At 41.5% G+C, this 22,326-nt stretch overlaps 3 protein-coding genes across 5 annotated transcripts; 1 reads left to right on the forward strand and 2 right to left on the reverse strand.

Annotated features, from left to right (window-relative positions):
* Positions 1-2,622: 2,622 nt before the first annotated feature.
* On the reverse strand, positions 2,623-6,577 carry LOC139927661 (prostaglandin E synthase 3). Its single transcript, XM_071919872.2, has 8 exons — positions 6,422-6,577; positions 5,232-5,345; positions 4,980-5,049; positions 4,793-4,891; positions 4,206-4,295; positions 4,047-4,103; positions 3,868-3,895; positions 2,623-3,597 (listed from the first exon to the last, which is right to left on the reverse strand). Coding segments are annotated over exons 1-8 (480 nt in total). The 5' UTR covers positions 6,424-6,577; the 3' UTR covers positions 2,623-3,577.
* Positions 6,578-7,148: 571 nt separating this feature from the next.
* On the reverse strand, positions 7,149-12,288 carry LOC139927649 (nascent polypeptide-associated complex subunit alpha-like). Its single transcript, XM_071919858.2, has 8 exons — positions 12,248-12,288; positions 11,260-11,331; positions 8,357-8,442; positions 8,180-8,257; positions 7,941-8,087; positions 7,705-7,833; positions 7,470-7,592; positions 7,149-7,313 (listed from the first exon to the last, which is right to left on the reverse strand). The coding sequence occupies exons 2-8, from the start codon at positions 11,327-11,329 to the stop codon at positions 7,299-7,301; spliced, it is 648 nt and encodes a 215-aa protein (XP_071775959.1). The 5' UTR covers positions 11,330-11,331; positions 12,248-12,288; the 3' UTR covers positions 7,149-7,298.
* Positions 12,289-15,274: 2,986 nt separating this feature from the next.
* dtx3 (deltex E3 ubiquitin ligase 3) lies at positions 15,275-20,011 on the forward strand. 3 transcript variants are annotated; one of them, XM_071919899.2, is made up of 5 exons: positions 15,275-15,719; positions 15,908-15,948; positions 16,533-17,335; positions 18,293-18,510; positions 18,732-20,011. In XM_071919899.2, exons 2-5 carry the CDS (start codon positions 15,936-15,938, stop codon positions 18,805-18,807), a joined length of 1,110 nt encoding a protein of 369 aa, XP_071776000.1. In that variant the 5' UTR covers positions 15,275-15,719; positions 15,908-15,935; the 3' UTR covers positions 18,808-20,011. The 3 variants fall into 3 exon arrangements, with proteins under 3 accessions (XP_071776000.1, XP_071776001.1, XP_078144424.1); XM_071919900.2 differs by lacking the exon at positions 15,908-15,948; XM_078288298.1 differs by lacking the exon at positions 15,275-15,719 and having other exon boundaries at positions 15,838-15,948.
* The last annotated feature ends 2,315 nt before the right edge of the window (positions 20,012-22,326 follow it).

The following is a 22,326-nucleotide window of genomic DNA, read 5'->3' on the forward strand; positions in this document are numbered from 1 at the left end:
GGAGGGGCCAGTGCACAATACTACAAATCAAAACAAAATCACTTAACCCTTCTCTCACCCTGACCTCTCTCTGCTCATTGCACAGATCACCTTGAACCTGAACTATCCCACACTGTAACAGGTTGAAACAGTCAGCACAAAAATGGTAAATTTGGGCCTTGAGGATTACTTAAAGTTACGTATACGAGAAAGCTATCTAAGTAGTGTATTTAGGTGGTTTGAACGCGCCATTTACAATCTTATGTGAGGCTGAAAGCAAACATATGGGTGGTGTAGCACTATACTGTTCTGTTGCAGATGTGAGATGCTTTGTAGGAAGTGTTGAGGAATTAAAATGGCTCTGAGATCTCCACTGGGGGTCTCCCAGCTTTTCAGGGGTTCAGCTAAACCCCTTGTGTTACTGGAGGGGAAAAAAAGATCTAGTCTCCCCGACAGCCTGCTTTACGTGCTGATACAAAGAAAACAGTAGGCAATCCCATTCATAACACTACTGACCGTGAACGGCCCCCGACAGAAACATCAACATTGAACTTAACACCTGAAAATAGAAAAGCTGTGAGCATGTGGTGGACAGAAACCATGAACTGGTAGAAGTGACTTGCAGATCAAGTTTTGCTCAATTTACAATATTTTTTGTAATCCTTCAGCAACATGACATGATTACTGGCACAGTATGAATGACATGGCAGTGGCTGCCCATCAGTCTTTTTCCATTATCTTCTTTTCATTGTTTTATTTGCAGCGCATAATCAACAGTTCACATCCACTCTCATCAAAACTGAAACAGTGATCGCCACAATTCAAGCAATTTCTCCATTTCTCCACTTGTGTTCTGGATGGGTACAAATTGGTTTGTGGCAGCAGAACTGATTAGGCAGAGTTTTACATTGTGTGTGCTGGATGGGCTAGGAGGCTCAGGACAGATAAAGCGGTGGAAAATCCATGCTTGGAGAGGAAGAGGGGGACAGCAGGTCTGGCATTGAGCTTCTGCACTGGAGCATCACGCTGACCAGGGCAGCCAGAGGAACGGCCGCAGCCCGCTGAAAGGATTATGCTGCGCTCACCGCTTTTCTCCTTTCATGCATGGGAACAAAACGCTGGCAGCAACAGTTTCTGCTGCTTTCTATGATCTGTTTGTCTTACCGGCACTGTTGAATCTATAAGAGTTCCCTTATCCATGAGCCAGAGTGGCCATATACTTCTTTGCCTCTTCCCTGTGAATACTGCAGAGCCCACTATTGTACTGGAATGGTTATCAATAGAATATGGCAATAGAATCCGTCTAAATTGATGCAAGTTTCAAGGATACATTTCACTTCGGAAGTTGTATATCTTAAATGTTCAACGTGATTGTTCATACTAATCTCACAAACTTTGGATGTTAATTTTTCCACCTCAATTGCAGATGAACATGGTGAGCAAAATAATCTAACAACACTGTGGTCAGGTCAGTCATATCAAAATGCATGACAGTGATGGCTGTTGCTAGAGCAAAATAGAGTTAAAGCAGAGCAGATTCGATCCTGAGAGTTTACTAGTTGGCCAGTTGGTACACCAACTCTATTGTGATGAGTATTATGTCGCTCTCATGACTGCCCTCATCAGTGATAAGCCACCTTTTGTGGGTTTAAGCCTGTTTTACAGGGGAGGGTGTTTAAAAGATGCTTGCATGGGTTTTTTCCTGTTCCCTTGGTCCAGACTGCTGACACACACACAACATGCAGTCTCTAAACATCTCACGTTGGAATAGAAACTCTGGCCTGCAATCACCACACAGTGGTGGAGACATTTAATGCAGCCCAAAGAACACTGGAGAGCCAAGAAGCTACGGTTGGCATCAGAGCTGCTGATGAACGCCTTGGCATGGGAAATATATATAATCACACGTTCTGCCGTGTTCAAAATCTTCCGCTTTCAGACTGAACATTTTCTCATATCCTAGAAAGGCATGTTTGTCCTTCAGTTATCCAATACATTAACATGCAGGCTCTTGAGTGTAGCCTACTTTCATTCCAAGTAGTTTTGGAACCACAGATCAGGCAGGTATGTCATTCTATCAGCTGCAATCAGCCATGATTAGGGAGACTTTATCCACTGAATTGCAGTGAAGAGTTTCTTGTGCCCATGGTTACTGTATGGCCCTCATAGCCTTCACTTGCCGATGATTAGTTTTAGAGGGTGTTTCTTATCTCCCCCAGTTATCTTGTGTGATTCCATGGGAGACGTGGTGAGAAAATTCAGATTATTACCCAACAGGATCAAGAAAGAATTCACTGCAGCACAGCACGATTAAATGTCAGGCTCCTTTCTCCTTCTGCTCTTGGTACAACAGAGTATGTTGAGATCACTTGTGATGGGAATTCCCCTTGTTCATACCTCACTTAATATGGCACAGAAGCAATAGTACAGTGCTGTGGAGCGCTAGCACTACACAGTGGTCACAAAGTAATATTTCACATCATGTGAATTGGCCAAATATTTTTGGAGATACTAAGACTGTATTACACTTACTACTAGCAGATTATCTTAACAGTTTATTGTATTTTATTTAATTCATAACTCAGTGCCAGATCATTGAACTTATTTGGCATTTCCATGAGTGATTCTTCAGTACTAAAACCATATATTCAGCTGGTCTGAAACAGTTTATTAGAAATATGTAGTCAAAAATTCCCACAGCATTAGACAAACTCAAAAGTATTCAACACATGTTAAATCAAATACACAAGTTTGCAAAACATATTTGTAGTGTATCTGCTTAAACACACGTCAGTAAAAACAATTTGGGAACCTCTTGGTAGACTACATAGGATTTCTGCACTCACCTCAGTACGCTTATGGAAGAAAATTACTTTCTGCATCTGCTACAACGTGCAATATGTTTAGTACACTGGCATAGGGAAAAAAAACACCTTTGCAAAAGGTGACTGCATGAGAAGATTGTACCATGTTTACTGTACCATAATCTGAACACAAGCTGTAAGTTGCACAGGCATATTCATTTATTTTAAATGCTGAAATATTCAATGAACTGTTGTTAAATATTTGCAGATGTTGACATACATTGGAAAACTCATTTCAAGCTGAACTCTTTTATAAATTAACAAACAAAATATAAGTGCAATTTACAATACAAACATTAAAGGGGAAATCTTTCATAAAAAAAATCTACTTTTTTGGAAAATAGGCATTTTGAATCTGTTTTTTTTTTCTTCATTAAAAATCACAATGTTCAATACATAACCTGACATCGCAAAAAACCAAGAGAGGGAGAGAGGGTGTAAGACATCAGCACATCCCATTACAGTCATTTGAAGTCAATGAACAATGACGTTTTTGTTTAAACAGAATTGTTCATGCAGAATAGAACAGCAAAGCACAGCACTGTATGTCGCTAAGGATCTCTGTGCATGTCTGTATCCGACAGTCACTCCCCGCCTTTGAGGGTTTGGCTTTGGAAACTTTGTAGAGAGATGAGGTTTCTTCCCCAACATGGCTGCCATCTCATTTCTAGTCTCTCTCTTCAACCAACCTGTGACTCACTTTGTTTACTACTGAGGTGGCATCCCATTTTCTCCTACTCAAGGTCTGGCATTTCTGGCAGAGAAAACAAAACCAAAAATGAAATGTTAAGATAAGGAAAGAATTAACACTGACTCCACATCACCTTGCAGTGCACCATGTAATTGGCCAAGTGGATGTTGTAACACATTTGATTGGCTATTGCAACAAAAAAAAAACAAGAAACAACAAAAAACACCAAATAGCTAAAATTACAACAATTCTAAACCACATGTAAAATAGGAAGTGGAACAAAAATGATGGTACCACAAAATTACAAAACAGTGCTTTTGAAATAGGACTTACTTTCATCATCGCTGTCTGCAGACTCATGCTGAAAATATCCACAAAAAAAACCAATCAGAATTCTCCACACACTATTTTAACCAGTGAATGCCGCTTTATTATTTTTACTCCGATTATACAATAAAGCACTGGTCACTGTAATAACGGACATACATAATGGAGTTATTAAAGAATCATACCTCCTCATCTGCACCATCTAAATCTGGTAAATCATCCCCTCCCATGCTGTTCATCATCTGTAGCAAGACACAGGAGAGATGACAATCAACATGTCAGCACTGAGTCTGGAATGGAAATACCCGCACTTCCAGCAGATTGTCTCTATTCAACACGCTTACCTCTGAGAATTTGTCAAAACTTGACAAGTCCTCATCTGAGTCATCTTCCCAGTCTTTCCAATTATTGAAATCCACACTCAGCCAGTTGAACTACAAGAAGACAGATTAGAGTATGAATATTAAAATATGACATGCATAATTAAAACCATTTGAATATGATAATATTAGTCAGGCGGTAGTATTATGTATAAACCTTTTTTTCTGACAATGTCTCTCAATTTGAGTTTAAAATCATCAAATGTGGTGTGTACATATTCCCTTAGTTCTTTAGCAAGCTGGCAGACTGCAGCTTCACCTTTCTCAGAATTTTGCAGTTTTAAAAAAACTGTAATGAGGGAATTGACATGTAGGGATGTGGTGTTTTATTGTGCTTAATTGGACTATGCAGGACTGCATGCAAAGATTAATATTTAAGTAATATGTGCTTCTGATAAACAAGTGAACAGCTTACCAAGATTCATTTTTAGAATAACGGCAATAAATGGGCAATAACTGGTGTGCATGTAAACAGAGTCGGTAATTGAATTGCAAAGTGATTTGATTATCTGTGGATTGAGAAGATTCTTTTTATTATTCATGAAAATTACCTTTGCCTTATCTTTGGTGAGCCGTGGCCATGATTTCCCAGCCTCTGCTTTTCGTAAACAACACAACACAGACCTGTCAGTGCGCCTGTGCTTGGATTCCTGCATGAAAAAGAGAAGGATAAATAAATGCTTTGATAAAAAAAAACATGGTGGCAACACTGGTTATGGTTGGGGGTGACAAACTTACTTTGGGGTCAATCTCCTCAAAAAGGTCCAATACATTTTGGTGTTTGATATTATCTGTCCCACCAACACAGCTGTAAGAAGCAAAGAAATAATGACTTTTCCTTCACAACAACACGATTCTGGACCAAAAGATCAGTTCAATTTTCAGAATATAGTTCATGTACTATATTACTCATCTGGTCAGCTAGCCCGAAGCATAATGCATTTCTCATGAATATTGCCATATTAAGGTGTTATGAACCTACACTCTTACCTGAAATCAATTTTAGACTTGTTGAAATTTACTTTCACATCTTTGCTGTCCTCCACGCAGAACTCAATGAAAACAGAGTCCCGTCTGTCATACCACTTAGCAGTTGCAGACTGCCTGATGAAAAAAATAGCAAAGGGAATAAGTGACATTCATCAAGAAAACCAACATCCAGTCTTACTTCACTCTAACCTTACAGATACATTTCATAGATATAGACTACCGGTTTCCCAATTGTTGGTATTAGCTGGGCCAAATGGTTTCATTTCACATTTTGGCCAGCAGTGGTGGTCCACAAGTGCTGAATGAAAAAAGGGGAAACGGTGGCATACATGTGTGCAGCACATTTTAAGTCACGTTTGAATCATGACGCCTCTTGCCCAGCACAACCCTACTCATTCAAGATTACTATGATCTTCCTTGATGATGATGGTCCTTTGAAACTGACTTGGCAAGACAGCACTTTTACTCTGCTCTACGAAAATAGATGTTCTCTGAGAAATTAGTTTGAGTCATTGTCAAAATGGTGCACCCGGCGTCTTGGTGGCAACACAAATCCCACAGCAACGTTTAGCGTGTTTAATACAGTAAGTCAGAGAGGAAATCAGGTTCCACAAATATTGACAGCAAGCTGTATGCTCGGTTGAGTATGAACTAGTGAGGAAAAGGAAAGCTCATCTGTCTGGAATGAAGGGAGTTTGTACTGCAAGTAACACTGGACAGTTTGTCTGTATGGCTTACGCTAGCTAAAGTGTGTGTAAAGCTTATGCTAGCTAAAGGGTGTGTGTATAGCGTTATGCTAGCTAAAGTGACGTCTTCCATTCAAACCTGATCATGACACCACGCTTTACAGATAGCCACCCTAGCCCTGTTGACATTCGCCTGCTAGCTTTCTAGCTAACGATCGCTAATGTAACGTTAAGGCCTCTACACAAAAACAGTTTGACATCCAATAATCAGAGGTGATAATAGTTTGAATGAGAGTTAGAGCCACACAAAAAAAGTTAAATGAGTGGACACGACGGCTTGCAGTTTTTAGTCCTGTGCAGGGTGAGCATGCATGCACCGCTGAAGCTAACTCGTGTGCTAGCCAAGTTAGCCGGATAGTTCCGTACTGCATCCCAACCACACTCCACTCCCAGTAACGTACTTATATTACTGTTAACCATTAAAAAAGTAAACCCAAGACTTACATCTTCTTGGTTTCTACCACTTGAACTCCTTTGTCGGACCACAATGTCTGTAGCACTGTTACCTATATTGCCTGGTAACAATGAGTACTGAGAGGCAAAATGCGAACATAAACAGATACTAACTCTCTACAACAGATTCACTCACTGGTGTATTTCCAAGCATCGCGTGTTTTCCTTGTTCTCTCGTGACGTGCCTAGCACCAGCCAGCCACGAGCGTGGGCACGGGTGCTTGATAGAAGCTGTTTGAGATGATTCTAGAATCAAGTCTTTTTATAGTTCCAGAGTTATGCGAAGGCTCCACCAAGAGTTGTATGGTTAAAAGTTCATGCGCATGTCTTTTTTTTTTTTTTTTTACAGTCTATGGCACAAATTCACGTTTGATACACGACTCCTGGGTTGACAGATGGATTTGAATCATACCAAATGAATTCTGTATTATAATTTGATATTATCGGGCCTACACTTATATGCGTCACAACTCACAAGTGCATGCACATAAACTTAACAAATTTGGATTTTACATCTTTAGCTGACATTCTTATCCAGAGTGCCTTGCAATGAGTGCAACAGTAAAATATGTATATTGGCAACATTGCAAGCAATGCACCACAGTGCCATTTTTAGGTAACTTTGTTCAGTAAAACATGGCAGTGTATCTACCATTCAAGCTATTGCTGGGATTTGACAGCGTCCTGTTTACATGACAGACACTTTCACCAGGTAAGAAAATATGCACAGAAAATATTTTTATTGGCAAAAAAGGGAAACATACACAGCAAACAGAAACAGAACATTCAGTTTAACACCTCCCCTCCCCCTATATTAAGTTTAATTAGTCTTCTCCATTGAAGGAAAGCAAGACGTTTTGCATCATGCCTACATGGTCAGTTCCTGCAAAAAAAGATAAAAATAAAACACTATTAGTGATTTGAATAACCTCACCTGTTCTTTTAACCTTTATATTGCCCTTTTCCAGCAACAACCTGCTCACATACAGCTTTACTGTGCACCATGCCTAAGCTTGTTTAGTGGTCTTAATTTTCTTACCATTATAGCATTGACAATGTCGTTATTGTTGTTCTTGAGAGCACGGATAGCCTTCGCCCTGGACACATTAGCTTGTGACATCACCAGCTCAATGTCCTTGACCTCCACGCCAGTCTCATCAACCTGTAACGTGTGAGATTATGGTTATTTTTCGGATTTTCTTTACATAACCTTATCATGAGTGCAATGTAGATAAGAAGATAACTAACAAAGCAAAAAATAATTAGGGACTCACCTCTTCTTCTTCGCTCTCCTCTTGTACTGTGGGTGTAAGTGTGCTCTCCTGGATATTTGAGACTGCATCTCCTTGCATCTTGAATTTCTCTGCTGCAGCTAGCTGGGCTTGTTGTGAAAGGTCCTCAATCTAGATTAAAGGTCAATCATCATTCAGTTTTTACAGCAAATTGTCAGTACTACGACTATTTTATAAATCCTATGATGACAATAAATAGGAATGAAAATGGTTCTTACCTTGGCTTCACCAAATACAATGTATGTGTCTGATGCTGGGCTCTTGTAGACATCTGGCTTGGGGATGACAAAGAGAATATTCTTGGATTTCCGGATGGTCACCCTCGTCACTCCTGTCACCTGGCGGAGACCCAGCTTAGACATAGCCTAGCCAAAGATATGAGAACACAAGATATAATTATTGCAGCCACGGAATGGACAAAATCCAAGATGAGGCAAATTAAACTAAAGTACAAGACCTTTCTTGCTTTCTTCTCACTTCTGCTTTGTTTTGCTTTACTGACTGGCTCCTCATCAATCTCTGCTGCTGCAGCGAGCTGAGGGAAAAGAACGAGCATAAGATATTTTTTTTGTTTTTTTTGTTGCTAATTTTGTTTTGCATTTGGAGAAGTGGCCATAGTCCATCCTGGTCTCACCTGTGCCTGCTGTGTCTGCGTCTGGCTCGAGTCCTGGTCCTCCAACTCTGGTACTGACTCATCACTCTCTGAATCTGTATCGGACCCTAAAAATCAGCCAATCATTCAATTAAGAATACAGTATTCCCTCAGAAATGCTGTTGGTTTATTGAAAAAGGTGATGCAAAGATCTGCTTCACCAAACATCTCTTTAAAGGACACATCACTTCACTGCAGTGGTTAGAGTACTGAGCTAAGGTTAGTCTCATCAATGAGATCAAAATTCTGAATAAAACCCTTATCTGGTTGAGCTCCAAGTCACAAGTTTAAATTTTGATCAAAAGAAGAGTGTATCCACCCATGCATAGGCAAGGTAGTGTTATCCGATTAATGGTAAATCCTGCATTAACATGTGAACAGACAAGGCAATCCAAAACAGATTTCACACAAAAAAACTTCTCAGAGCTTTGAAATCCCCGTGCTCCAAGTGCAAGTGTTACGATTCACACACAGCAAATGCAACAGCAGTAGACATTCACAGGTGGGTGAGTGCTTTCTTCAAGGGCACTTGAGTACTTGTTGATACAGAGGATCGCAATTCAACCTTCCAGCTACTGACAGCTGCTCTATTGTTATTCCATCCTGTACATGTAGCCCTCGCTATTACATTCCATAATCTCTTTGGAGAAAATAAAAACAAAAATGTGATTTGTTTCTATAGTTTAAGTATTTCTTTACAACCTAAGACCTACAAATTGCTGTATTTACTACATAAATGGTTACTGATTAGTGCCACGTTTAATGCCATGCAAAACAGGCACAACACTAATAAAAAAATACCCTTATTGTTTTTAACCCCTGGTTCCATTGGGGAATCTTGGTCTGGAGGAGGCTCAGTGAGGAAAAAAGGGGTTACAGAGGGAGCAGGAATGGGTGATGATGAGTCCCTTGGGAGATCCTCCACAGTGTCTAGGGAGGCCATAAATGAGCCAACAGGTTCCTTTGGAAGAATCGGTTGCGGGAGGTCACCAATCTCTTCAGCAGATGGAATAGGAATAGCCGCTGGAGACGATTTAGAAGACATAACCTTGACACTAGCAGGGGCAGAGCAGAAGACCGAGGGCTTTTCTGCATTTGGGGGAGATGGAGAAGACGCAGGACACTGGGCTGTGGGATTTTTCTCAATAGTGATCGGGACAGATGCAGTAGCAGCAGCAGAAGCCAAAACATCTCCATTCACAGCTTGATTCTCAGCCAGCTTATCAACAGATGCCTCTTTAGCGCTGCCATCAGCCATAGTGTCAGAATGCAGCTCAGCCTTATCAGTTGAAGGCCCCAAAGGAATGGAGGCTGTCACATGCAACTGCTGCTCTGGTGTTTGACTTCTAGCGGCTCTCTTTGTGGTCCGAAGGGCTAGAGCAGCAGAAAATGACATGGGAGCTCGAGCTGCGGGCTGACATGTGACTTTAAAGGCAAAGGGGGAGGCTCTAGCTGATATCACTTTGGGAGCAGCTTCAGGTAGCTGGACTTGGACTGGAGAGGAGATAGGTTGAGACACAATATCGTCAGTATGAACAGCCTCGGCAGCTGCTGATAAGGCTAGGGGAACAATAGCCGAGGTAGGGGAAGAGAGAGCAGCTTCTTCAGCTGGGCGGGAAACCATAATGTTCACTGCGGATTGGGCAACACATGAAGCAGAAGATAGCGTGGACAGAATAGGAATGGCAGGCGGCTTGTGAGTGTGTGGGGCACCGCTGGTGATGTCAGACGGGATGGGATGAAAAGGTTTGGAAAGAGCTGGCGCATAGGTGTTAGATTCAGTTGGGTGTGGCGCATTAGCCGTGCCTGGTGCAGAGGAGGGTTTAGTAGAGTGTAGTAGGTTAGTGGTAACCTGCGATCCATCCGTCTCTCTGACTTTCATTACCTTGGGCTGGAGGTAAGCCTCTCCAAGGCCAGAAGGGGAGCCGAGGGGGGTGTAGGGAGGAGTGGAGACGAGGAGGGAGGGAAGACAATTTGGAGATGAGGGACTGAAGGTGGATGGCAGAGAGGGGTGTTTGGTGGCCACAGGTAGGGCTTTAGTTGAGGAAGCTACAGGGACGTATAATTGCTCAGTCCCACTTTTAGCCTCATTATTTCTGGTAGGCATAGGGTGACTGGCAGTAGCAGGAGGAGGAGGAGGGGAGGACAGGACCTCAAGACCAGAGTCTGAGGAAAAGACAAGTTTTCAGTTGAAATGCATGACAGTATTTCTAGGCTATTACTAACATGTTATCGGTGCCTCCCATCAACAATCCCATCCAAATCAAACATTTCCAAAATGTTCATCTTAACCATGGATGCAGCAGGGCTTATATAGCATCATTCCTTACAATGATTTGAAAGACAGTGGCTGATATTGATGGCACTGTATCCAACGCTACATTATCTCCAGATGAATATACTCAACTGTTTTAATGGTGTCCTTGGAAGACTTAGCGATTCCACTTAATTTCCACATAATTGAAAGCCACAAAGATCAGTAATTTTAGAATTAACTAGTCTATCACCATGAATTCCTAGTTATCATTTTTGGAAAAGAAAGAAATCATTGAAATCTAAATTTCCTGGCAAGCACCTCCAGGACCTTTCTACAATGGTGTTGTGATTTGAGTGGGGAAGTAACCAGCTGGCTGTGGTAAGTTTTTATTTTATTTTATTTTTCAGGCCAGGGGGCCAAAACGTCAGTCAGTTAATAAACCATTGGAAGCTGATTTGCTGCTGTGCGGTCTCTACTTTTTTCACTGTTATTTTTTCTGTCCTGCACCTGTGTCCCTTTTTTTTTTTTTTTGGATGTGCGTGATCTATCTCTCTTCTGGTGGACAAAAGTTTGCTTCCTTCCCTGATTGCCATGATGTCAATTTGAGAGTTCAGCCAAGCATACAAACCTGTGTCTGCCCGCGGCTGCTGAAGCTCCTGCTCCAGCGCAGGAACCGTTTCTGTAGCTTCACCTGGCATGACTGTAAACAAAAGAAAAGGCTGGATTGAGACCACTGCACTGTCTGGCACTTCTCATTATGTCTGTACAAATCTTTGTACAACACACCACTGTAGTCTGAGGAATTCTGTTCACATGTTCATAATGCTCATAACTTCTGTCATATAGCCTATAATCTGAAATGTACAGTAATACTTTACATTTTCAGAACAAAAAATATTGAAAACACAGAGTCACTGTAAACATTAAGGATTTGTGCCATGTTTACATTTTAATTATGTCTATGTTAATATTTTTATTATTATAAATAAAAAATAGTTCAAACAGCTGTTCCAGTTGCCCCATCTGCTCTCCCTTTACTCCTCACCTCTTTCCTTCAAGTTCCAGTGAAAGAGGGGAGTGGAAAGTTTTGAGACGCACCCCTTGCTTTCTTGTGATCGCAATAGCAAACTTTAAAATGTGGAGGTGAAATATACACACTAAACCTCATATTACCTCAGGTCCAAGCACCAAACGTCAAGTGTCTCGTTCAGTGTGGAGCTGATAAGGCTGTGTGTCGTACAGAAGCAACTTAGCACAGGACCTAGTTCGGTTGGCTAACATTGACCCATTCACACAGACAGTACTACAGGCTTATTACAGCAGCCAGTGAGCTAAATCGTGAGACGTAATTTGTTTTCCTTTATATTTAGAAACATACTGCTACGATCCAAACCAAGCTAGCCAACTACAGCCAGTCATATCAACGGAAGGGTCCGCGGACAACTACACAACGTAAGCTAGAAAATGGCATTTGTTTTGCTGTATAAGAAGTGGTTGAAACAAAAATGGCTTAAATTCCTTAACAATCCCAATTTAAAAGTAATGTTTCAACGATAACCGAGACCAACAGATAACTATACTGTTCGATGATGACAGATTGTTAACGAATAACTTACTCTGACGGAGGGTTATCCAAGCTTGCCGTGAAATAACTACAACTACCAGAATGCTTTGCGTTGCGGGCTGTAAATTACCTTTTAAAGGGAAACCACTTTTACTTAAACCTACCTACTGATCTGCTATAAAACGATCTAACTGTACCTTTATAGTTGAAAGAATGAAAGAAAAAATAAAGAATGGATTTTGACATAGTTGTAAATACAATTATGAGTGGAGTAGTAAAGGCCTTATAACTCATTCATAAGTCATTTTACATTCAGAGTTTGATATCATATAAAGCAGTAATTTGTTAGCTTAAAATTTGAAAAGGATCCAATAGAGTCTAATTCATTTATTTCCCAATGAAAGTATTATGATCAAAACAATACCCTAAAGCAACTTAGTTGAACTAAAAATACAATGGCAGTGTATGAGATGCATCAATAACTCTCTGATTTTTAGCAGTAGGCTTAACAATGGTTGACCGACTACAGAGGTTGTGCTGAATCTGATTAATGGAGTTGGTTGGGCCAAATCCAACAATATTGGATTTATTATGCAATAAGTGTTGAGACCCTCAGTACTTTCCATCTGGAAGTCAATTATTAAGATGGGTTAAGCTGCTGGTATCACCCTTTTGGAGTTTTATTAGCATATTGAATTGAGTATTGTCTGCATAACAGAATAAATGACCTAAAATGACAATAGGAAGTGGACACATAACGAAAATAGTGTGAATGGGGCCTGAATTTGTGCCTTGATGTACTGGAGAGCATGTTGCACTCCCTACAAAACAACAAAAAAGGACCTGCCAGCAGAATATGATATTGAACCATTTGTTTGTAACACCAACCCATTCTTTGAGATCAAGCAGAATGGTTTATGGTGTCACGCAGTGCACTGAGATCTAAAGGGATTAAAATAGAGCAGTGAGCAGTGAGGATGAGATCATTTGTAACTTTAACCGCAAGGTAAAGCTCTCGATTTACAGTTTGATCTTCTTTCCAACCCTCACCTATGGCCATGAGCTTTGGATATTGACCGAAAGACTGATACTGCGGATACAAGCAGCCGAAATGAGGCTTCTGCACATGGTTGCTGGCCTCACTCTCCGTGACAGGGTGAGGAGCTCAGCAATCTGGGACGACCTCGGAGTCGAGGCACGGTCAACTGGGTGGAGATGATGGGACAGACGCAGGACGCACTGGAGGGATGACAGCTCCCAGCTGCCTGGGAGCAACTGCAGAGCCCCCAGGAGGAGCTGGAGGGAGTTTCTGGAGGAAAGATGTCTCTGCTGCTCTTCTTCCCCTGTTGCCATCATGACCCTGAGAGAAGCAGCTATAGAAAATGGATGGATGGATGGATGGATGGATGGATGGATGGATGAGTCTCTGTGTTGTGGAATGCTCTAAACCGGGCTGAATTTTCTCATTATGTGGTTATTATTTATAAATAATTTACCAGGATCTATTGCCAACATACTGATGATAAATAGAGCTACCTCAAGTAAAAATAAACACATCTCAGAAGTATTACTGGTTGGCTTCTTTACACCAAATCAATGAACACTTTTTTCATAATAAGCTAGGCCAGAAATTGTTTCAAGTGTAGCTAATAGCCTATAAACTGTGTTTGACAGTTTTTAGACTACATCCGCAAACTCATCCAGTACTAGTGGGCAATGAAGAGAGAGTTAAATTCATGAATTAATAAAGTTCTTATCTTATGTCATTGTTTTACAATTTTTCTAACAGTACGGAAAACTTTCTGCAAGTGCAACGCTGGCATAATGTAAGCCACACACACACATACACTCACTGGCCAAAATAATTGGAACACCAGTTTTCCATGATAAGCATGGCTCATCAAAAAACCAAGCCATATTCTAAAAGTTGCACATGAATTGAAACACAGCAACAGGGGGTGCAGGTTTTGCTCAACAAACTTGTGACAGCTCTTTTATGTTTTATGGAAAACCGGTGTTCCAATTATTTTGGCCAGTGACTGTATATATACTGTATATATATAATAAAAATAACTTGTGTAGCTTTCACACATGCTGTCAGCACTAAGGCATTATGTCAAACCCATGGAGGTCTATACTCGCATTGTGATGTGTAGCTTGTGTAGGTTTCCACAAGTCTGACATGTCAGGCTTTGTCAGGCCGAGTGTCAGAAGGGCCAGACAGGTATATTGGTGTACTGAGACTATACTATGGCCTGACACAGATCAATACTGTCACTTTGGAAGAATTAAAACTGAGGGATACTTTCCAATTGGTATCACAGCCATATAAAAAAAACATTATCGAATGCCAAATATATTGGATCATTTTAATCCCAATTTTTTGTCAAAGTATGGCACCCAAAAATCTGGCATCAGCTTGGTCTTGATGAAGAGATCAGTGAATCAGTTTCAGAATTAGAAAATGTCTCCTGTCCTCTCAGTTTACGTTAGGTTCAGCAGTTATCTTTGTTCATCTTTGGCTCTGGTGACAACTTTTTGTGGCAGAGCGAGGCTCAGGTTCACTGTCCTGCATAAGGTGAAAAGCAACAGGAGTGCTGTGTTGGTGGGACTGATGTAGTGGAAATCCAGATAACTCAGCTTTAGTAAAGTAATATGATTACAGTTATTATCTCTCAAGCCAGTATCTTTTCCAATTATGGACTTTCCACAATAAAAAGAACCTTTAACGCCTCTATCAGTGTGTCTGTATAAAAAGCTCCAATTATCCCCAAACAATATAACTTCTGTCAAAGATAAACTTGTAGAAACGACATCATCATGGCTGTTAATAAATCCATGCACCCTCAAAGCTTGCATCATAACTGACATGAGTGGATATTCCCGCAGGTGGCATGTATTTTTGTGTGGTGTGTAGCATGCATTTGTGCATGCATATGTGTGTGTTGTTATGAGTTAAAAGCTGTGAATCACCACACAATGTGATTCACGGCAACAACAAAAAAAAAAAAACATTTTTAGCCAATCGTGTAAGTCCTGTGACGAACTTCCTGGTCACATTTTCTCGTAGGTCTCTCAGTCCCCTCATTAATAGCTCCTTTGCTCGTAGTCAAGATAGGAGGACATGGGTTGAAAGCAAAGGCAGAGACACAAAATGATACGAAAGAAATTATCTGTGTGGAGTAAGCTGTCAAATAGCTAGCGTGGTGGGAGCCAGATAAGAGTTACTGAAGGCTTTGCACTGCACGCCTAGCCCAAGGACGTACGAGGAAGGCAAATTCAGCCGAGACTGAGGACGAGGAGTAGATTGGATGGCATTTACCACGGCCAGGGAAGGGCTGTCGAAAACCTAGAGAGATATGAGCAGTGACTACGACTGGATATCATGTCTTGACTACAAAAGACTTCTTATCCGCAGATAAACTGCAGCAGCACGCAGAAAAAGGGCCTCGTCCGATGGAGCACCGTGCTCTTTAATCCAGCCAGAAACCTCACCGACAGGCAGCGACGAGCTACGGCAAAGGGTGAGGTATCGAAATAATCAGAGGAAACGCTTGTGTTTGTCGCGAATTTATCAAGAGCTGATGTTGGGAAATCGGTAATGTCGCTTGCTGCGGAAATGGCTCAAACAAAATATCATCGAGCTGCTGTGATAACGTTTATTCCTCAGCGCACAGTCCTTCAGTTTTTCTTCTCTTTTTCTGTTCAACAGGACGCTTTATTCGCAATTGAAGGAATTTATGGGATCGCAAGGTAACCTCTCCATCTAAGAAGTGTCACCGTTTTGTTTCATGTGGCTGTTAAGTGGGCTCTATTTTCAGCCGAGCGCGTTTGATGGGCTTTAGTTTCCTTTGTTTACAGTCTGCATTTCTGAACAGCTGATACGTCCTCAGCAATGCCGCGATACTGCCTGTTGTAGGTTTGACGTGCTGCGGCCACTGCAAACAGCTGTCCGTAAAAACAAAAAAAGATATTAGACATGATTCACTTTGTCATGCTGAACTAGACCGCAAACAAAAACCAGCAGAAATAGATCTGAGATACTGCTTTTCTCACTCACTCAGAGTAGCAGAGGAGTAACAGGCAGAAACAAAAACACTCTTCCAGGGATTTGTTTTTATGGGGCGAAATTGATTTTAATATAATCGATGACCTCTTTGAAGACAGCTTGCATATATTATCCATTTGTGAAAATTGAAAAAAAAAAAAATAGACTTCTGCATGCTCCAGAAGAAAGAACTTCTACAACTGAATTTACATACAAGTGCAATCCAGTTGTTCAAACAGGTCAAACTGTGTCAAATGTGCTGACGCCTCTTGTGTGTATTTCTGTGCAGTTTCGTCTGATGAGATGAGTGTGCGTGCTGGCCAGGGCAGTGATGAGGTGCTGGTGTCACAGGCAGTGTGGGATTACCTGGCTGCAGCTGGGCGGCCCTGGCTCATTGACTTCCAGGACAAGCAGGGGATGAGCGCTGGTATCATTAGGCGAGGGGAGAGGGGGGGCTGCTGCGCTGTGAGGCTGCAGCCGGTGGACGGCTCCAGGAGGGCTGGGGCTGGGGTGATGGATGGACCCATCTCCAGCGAGACCCGAAAAGCCTTCATTGACTTATGCCGCTGTGCCCGCAAAGAAATGAGCAAACAGGAGGGAGGGCCCAAGAGGAAGCGGACTCTGCTGCCCTGCGTTGGAGTCCTGGAGCCGAACGGGGAGGGGAGCCTGCTTCCACCGCCGCCTCCCCAGCCTCGGCGGTCCCAGAGGCAGCAGCAGAGGTTCAGGAAGCCCGCTGATGAGGAGGCCTGCGCCATGCTCCACGAGGTGGCCCAGAGGAAGGACATGGACCCTGGCATGGCTTCGCACAGCGAGGCCGAGGACAACACCTCCTGCTCTATCTGCATGGGGGACATAGTGGAGAAGACGACTCTGGAGAGATGCGGCCACTCTTTCTGTCGCTCTTGCCTGGATCAAGCCTTCAAGGTGAAGAGAGCGTGTCCGGTGTGTCGGTTAGTGTACGGCCAGCTGATTGGGAACCAGCCGGCCAATGGCAGTATGATGGTGGAGAGAGACCCTGACCTGGAGCTCCCTGGACACGAAGGCTTCGGGTGTATCTGCATCATCTACAGCTTCCCTCCTGGCCTACAGGCGGTGAGTAGACCTGGAGCATGTGGAGATGCAGACTTTGAGTCCCACTCTGTGTTACTGGCATACCTTGCAATTTTGATAATTCTCTATGGGTGTAATGAAACACTCAGCTCACAATTTTGCCTGATAGATAACAGAGGGATCACTCAACAACATTGTCACAATATTAGAAATGCATTGAAGACTGAACAATATTGCCAAACACAGAATAAGTGTAGGCTTGAGAGTCTTAATTTGGCATCAAACCATGATATTGATTCATACATTTTGTTATCCAATTGCAGTCAGTCATATTAAATTATCCCTATAACTCATATCACAATACATTTTTCAGTTCCTTAATGCACAGATTGACTTGCATGCTTGTAATACTGTTTCTTCAAAATGAGGTGAAATTTAAAACGGTCGCTCATTATTATTCTCACTATATAAGACAAAAACAGACATTCTAGTGCAAGTGAAAAAGTGAAGTGAAAAAGTGACTGTTGCCATTATAAACAGTAGTCGCAGGGATCTGGTTCATGCCTTCATTTGCCTAAATACAGAGTTAGCGAGCTTGAATCCCTTCTTCCTCTTGTAGACCAGTTAGTTAGGCAGCAAAAACAGTAGGAGAAAATAATGAAATATTTGATAAGCTCACCAATGATTGTTATCACACTTATTTGACAGTTATAGTTGACAAAAAACATCTGCATACATATCCTTTAAGTGTAAATAGGAGTTTTTACCCTTTTAAAGTAGAGAATTCAAACTGTGGGGATTTTATTTTTCAATTTATCTTAGGAGGAAATAGTTGACTGCAGTTATGTGTGTCCCTGTATGTATCAGAGGAAGCCCACATCTGTTCTTGATCTGTGGATGGGAACACAATCGATGTAGTACAAGTGTTATGAACCCCAACAAGTAGGCATCATTGTTTTGCATCCCTTATTAAAAGTGATCCTGTTTACTTCCTAACAGCCAGAACACCCGAACCCGGGTGTTCGGTACCCAGGAACGGACCGCGTGGCCTACCTCCCCGACAGCCCCGAGGGGAACCGCGTGCTGGGCCTGTTACGCCGGGCCTTCGAACAGCGCCTTATCTTCACCATCGGTACCTCCATGACTACGGGCATGCATAACGTCATCACCTGGAATGACATTCACCACAAGACCTCGCTATGGGGGGGGCCCCGCTGGTATGTACATGATTTAGTTGGAGGCTGATGGCACTAGGATTTGATTCTGTAATGGCCTCGCAAAGTTCCCGAGAGCGGTGGTAGCAGGGAAGAGGCCCCCGTATAGATTGACAGGTGTAATTTAAGTTCCTGACAAGGAAAGGCCTTGTCCTTGGCTAGATGGCACTGTTGCTGCCCGAGCGTATACTGATGCACTGATGGCTTCTTATTTCTTCTGACAGTTTTGGCTACCCAGACCCCACTTACCTGGTGCGAGTGACAGAGGAGCTCAGAGAGAAAGGCATCACGGCAGACTGACGGCGTGAAAGCGTCAGGCAATTCCAGGACTCTCTCGGACTTGTGACCGTCCTCGCGGCGGACACGACTAAGGCTCCAGGTTCTGTTCTGAGACTGCCCATCCCTAAAAAGGACCGCTGAAGACGAGGCCCTCAGCAGACACGCGTCTAATGCTGCAGCAGAGCCCACCTCACCACACTAGTTGTTCCTCTGTTTGTTCATTTTCCTCGGGAGTTCAGCTTAACCCAGTGCTTTGTGTGGAAGAAAATACTTTGAGTGCAGTGCATTCTTGTATAACACAATCCTCTACCTGTTACTGTTGGCAATAGGACCGATATCTGATGCACTCATTTAAGAGTATCATGGCGTGTTGGAGTTTGAGGTACTTATATATTATTTAGGAAAATCTAAGTTTGAAGTGTTAAAAAAGACGATTTATGTTATATTAATGTTTATTTCTATGCTGGGGATTACTTTATTTGTTATAAGCACACATTCTTGTTTTTATCTCCCCAGTAATGTTTGTTGAGTCAGTCTCTCTAATTTGATTGTTATTAATTACCGATGGTAAGAATAGTACTTATAAGACGGAATAGCACTGCTTCAATAGAAAGAAATCATTCTCTGAAGTTATTGCAATCTAAAGCACTCACAGGCACTTTGGTAAGGGAGTGTGATTTTCAGTGAAGTAGGAGTAATGGTTTTTGCTTCCTCTCCATGGAAGAGTGCTCGGGGCAAACACAGGTTTGTGCAGCCATGAGCTATTTGCTTGGTGGCTACAAGTTGATGTCAATTGCTTGGAGCTCTTCATCTGCGTTTGATGTTCCTCATCTCTCTTCACTTTTTACTTAAATAGGAAGAATGTTACTGGATGTCTCATTGCGGCACCTTTTATTGTATGTCAAGACTTCCCCTGAGGTTCTTAGCCATTGTTTATTCCCGTTACTTCAAGATGTCTCCCAGGTTTTGAGCCCATCACTTCAGTTGTTACTAGTGTGCTCATCTAATTACCAGATTTATGACGATGTCAAGCGCAAAAGGGCATATAGACCACTTAAACCAAATGAAAGGCACAAAAGCTCTTTAAATATCTATGCCTCTGTCCCTGTCAAAGTGGGAGACTTGCCTGCTAATTTTCTCATTTAAAATGAGGTTACTGCTGTAAATTTGTTTATCTAAATAGATAATCTAGGATCACAGAGTGAAAACCTAACAAAAGAAAACGTGGGAACAATTGCTATTGATTTGATTTTGGGTGGGTGGGTGGGGTTTATCTCATTTTGTTGTGCCTTTCTTATATTCAATTTTGATAAAATCAAGCATGATGTTACTAATGAATGGTAAGCAGTTCAGGCGTGTTTCGGTGTTATTTGATAGGTCAACAGCATTATGTTTGTAGCTATATTATCTGGCTTTAAGTAAAAATACCACACAGTTCATGAGAATATGTATACTGATGTGTATTTAAATTAGCTTCTCATTCATAAACTTTCTTGTAGTCCAAAAGCTAAAAAAACTCAAAAATGATAAAAGCTATATGTGTGAAAGTGCTTTGCTAAGTGCAGTAACCTGCTTGACTAGTGGTAAGTCTGTCATTAATTTGATTAGTCAGATCCATACATCAAATAACCTTTCTTAATTTTTCATCACCTTTGTATTTTTGTTAAGGGACCAACTCAAATATTTTTGGGACACAGGATTGTAGTTTACTAAAGCTACCGTGCAAACATTTCTATGCATTACATGAGTGAGAAGGCGCCAGGAGACTGAATAGTTGGAGGGATTGCACATTGCAAATTGATTGTTAATGAAAAGTTGGAGTTTTGCTTTTCTAATTGCGTTGATTCGTACTTTGAGTCTGTTGATATTCAAAATAATGTGCTTTACATTTTAATACTTGAATAAAAAGTTATGTTTCGGTTTGTGTTTGACATTCAGTAGAGGCCCTAAATAGGGTTGTGGTTTCTGATTATGATCTGATGTATCCCAGAACTATTCCACTGTAGTGTCGAAGAGTCTGGTTCTACCAAGATGTTAAAGTCTGCGAAGGCACGACGCGCCATCTAGTGGACAAAAGTATGACAATGGAGAAAGAGCAGAGCTGAATACCTCAGTCATTAAATGGGAGTTATGCATGGAATTATGTAAGCCATATTTCATAAAATGTTTGTAATACCTTCATGAATATTCAAGAATATCTATTGAGTCCTACATTTCAGGTGTTTCCCCATTGCATTTCATGATAGAGTCCTCTTAACTAGTTGGAGTTGGCTATTCATTATCCAAAGCTACCACAAATAAGACACTTTGTGTATGTGTGTGTGTGTGTGTTGGTGAGCTGGATTTTATCTACAGCTCGATTTTCTCACACCAAAGTGCTGAATGAATGAATTACACCATCACTAATAATGCTTGTAAAACTTGAGGTTGGTTATTTGCCATGGCCTAACTGTCTTACATTTTCAGTGCATTCAGAAGAGTTGTTTTGGCCCTGAAACTCAATGCAATCCCATTCATTGCCAGGATTTGTTTTCCCTGCCATCTGGCACAGGGGCAGCCGGTCACAAATAGTAGAGCTCAGATGGGCCTGCACCCTAAGTTCTGGAGGTGTTTTCTCTTGCTCACAGCTTCTGGCAAAAATTGACATTATTAGTGATCATAAACTTTCAAAATAGAGACTGAAACCCCAATAATCAAGGGTCATATGCAACTGTCTCAGCAATCTCAGAAAACTGACAGTGTCTAGTTCCACTAAAATTCAAATTCTTGCTGCTAATGTTAATTATTGCCAGAGTTCATGATTGTAGAGAATTTACAGTATTTCTGTCACCTAATGGGCCGGTTGTGTGTCTGATCCAGAAATGATTTAAATTGCAGATTTTCAAGCAAAATCCAGTATAGTAAGTAAGTATAAACTGCTTCCAGTCGGCTAAACCATGGAGCGTCTCTATGAATGCATCTCTGATCAGGCACTTGTGCAGGGAGATGGGTTTAAAGATGACCCCGTAGATTAGAGTGTATCCTGGTTTCTTCTCTCTGCCATGTGGTCTACCAATAACACTCTTGGTAGCTCGAATGGCAGAAATATAACCTAGACACTGCAAGGAGGGTGCAGTGCAGAAATGCAGAAGTTGGACACATAGAAGGCAAAATAATGTCAAAAGTGTTTTTAGATCATTTGTTTTTTGATTATGTGGAATGTTGACACTTTGGTAGCTACCAGTTTTTACTGCCAGAGGCAAGGCAATGTTTTAGTCGGCAACCCATTCAACAAAGACAGACAGGTATGCCTGCGTCTGACAAACCAACACAAAATCAATTTTTAGTGTTATTCATAGTATTCTGCTATATCACCACAAGGCCTTCTTGACAGGAAAATAACAGGTGATTGTAATCAAGTGACAGCCACAACCAATGAGCTGTGGTAAAGCATGACATCATGGGGATACTATGAATACACCATCAATGAAAGTATCACATGTTTGTGTCTATAAGCAGTTTAAAAGATACTACAATAGAATTCAAGACTAGCAAACATTA

Source organism: Centroberyx gerrardi, chromosome 14 (genome assembly GCF_048128805.1).
Source record: "Centroberyx gerrardi isolate f3 chromosome 14, fCenGer3.hap1.cur.20231027, whole genome shotgun sequence".
NCBI lineage: Eukaryota > Metazoa > Chordata > Actinopteri > Beryciformes > Berycidae > Centroberyx > Centroberyx gerrardi.

What these genes read in the sequence shown, in the direction of transcription:
- LOC139927661 (XM_071919872.2), bottom strand. An exon ending in GTTTTGACAAATTCTCAGAG is followed by an intron (nt 4,104 to 4,205) that starts GTAAGCGTGTTG and finishes GTCTTGCTACAG; the next exon opens with ATGATGAACAGCATGGGAGG. An exon ending in TGCAGACAGCGATGATGAAA is followed by an intron (nt 3,598 to 3,867) that starts GTAAGTCCTATT and finishes TTTCTCTGCCAG; the next exon opens with AAATGCCAGACCTTGAGTAG.
- LOC139927649 (XM_071919858.2), bottom strand. Translation starts at nt 11,329, where the DNA reads ATGCCAGGTGAAGCTACAGAAACGGTTCCTGCGCTGGAGCAGGAGCTT. An exon ending in CGCAGACACAGCAGGCACAG is followed by an intron (nt 8,258 to 8,356) that starts GTGAGACCAGGA and finishes CTTTTCCCTCAG; the next exon opens with CTCGCTGCAGCAGCAGAGAT. An exon ending in AGGAGAGCGAAGAAGAAGAG is followed by an intron (nt 7,593 to 7,704) that starts GTGAGTCCCTAA and finishes CACACGTTACAG; the next exon opens with GTTGATGAGACTGGCGTGGA.
- dtx3 (XM_071919899.2), top strand. An exon ending in TCCCTCCTGGCCTACAGGCG is followed by an intron (nt 17,336 to 18,292) that starts GTGAGTAGACCT and finishes ACTTCCTAACAG; the next exon opens with CCAGAACACCCGAACCCGGG. An exon ending in CTATGGGGGGGGCCCCGCTG is followed by an intron (nt 18,511 to 18,731) that starts GTATGTACATGA and finishes TTCTTCTGACAG; the next exon opens with TTTTGGCTACCCAGACCCCA.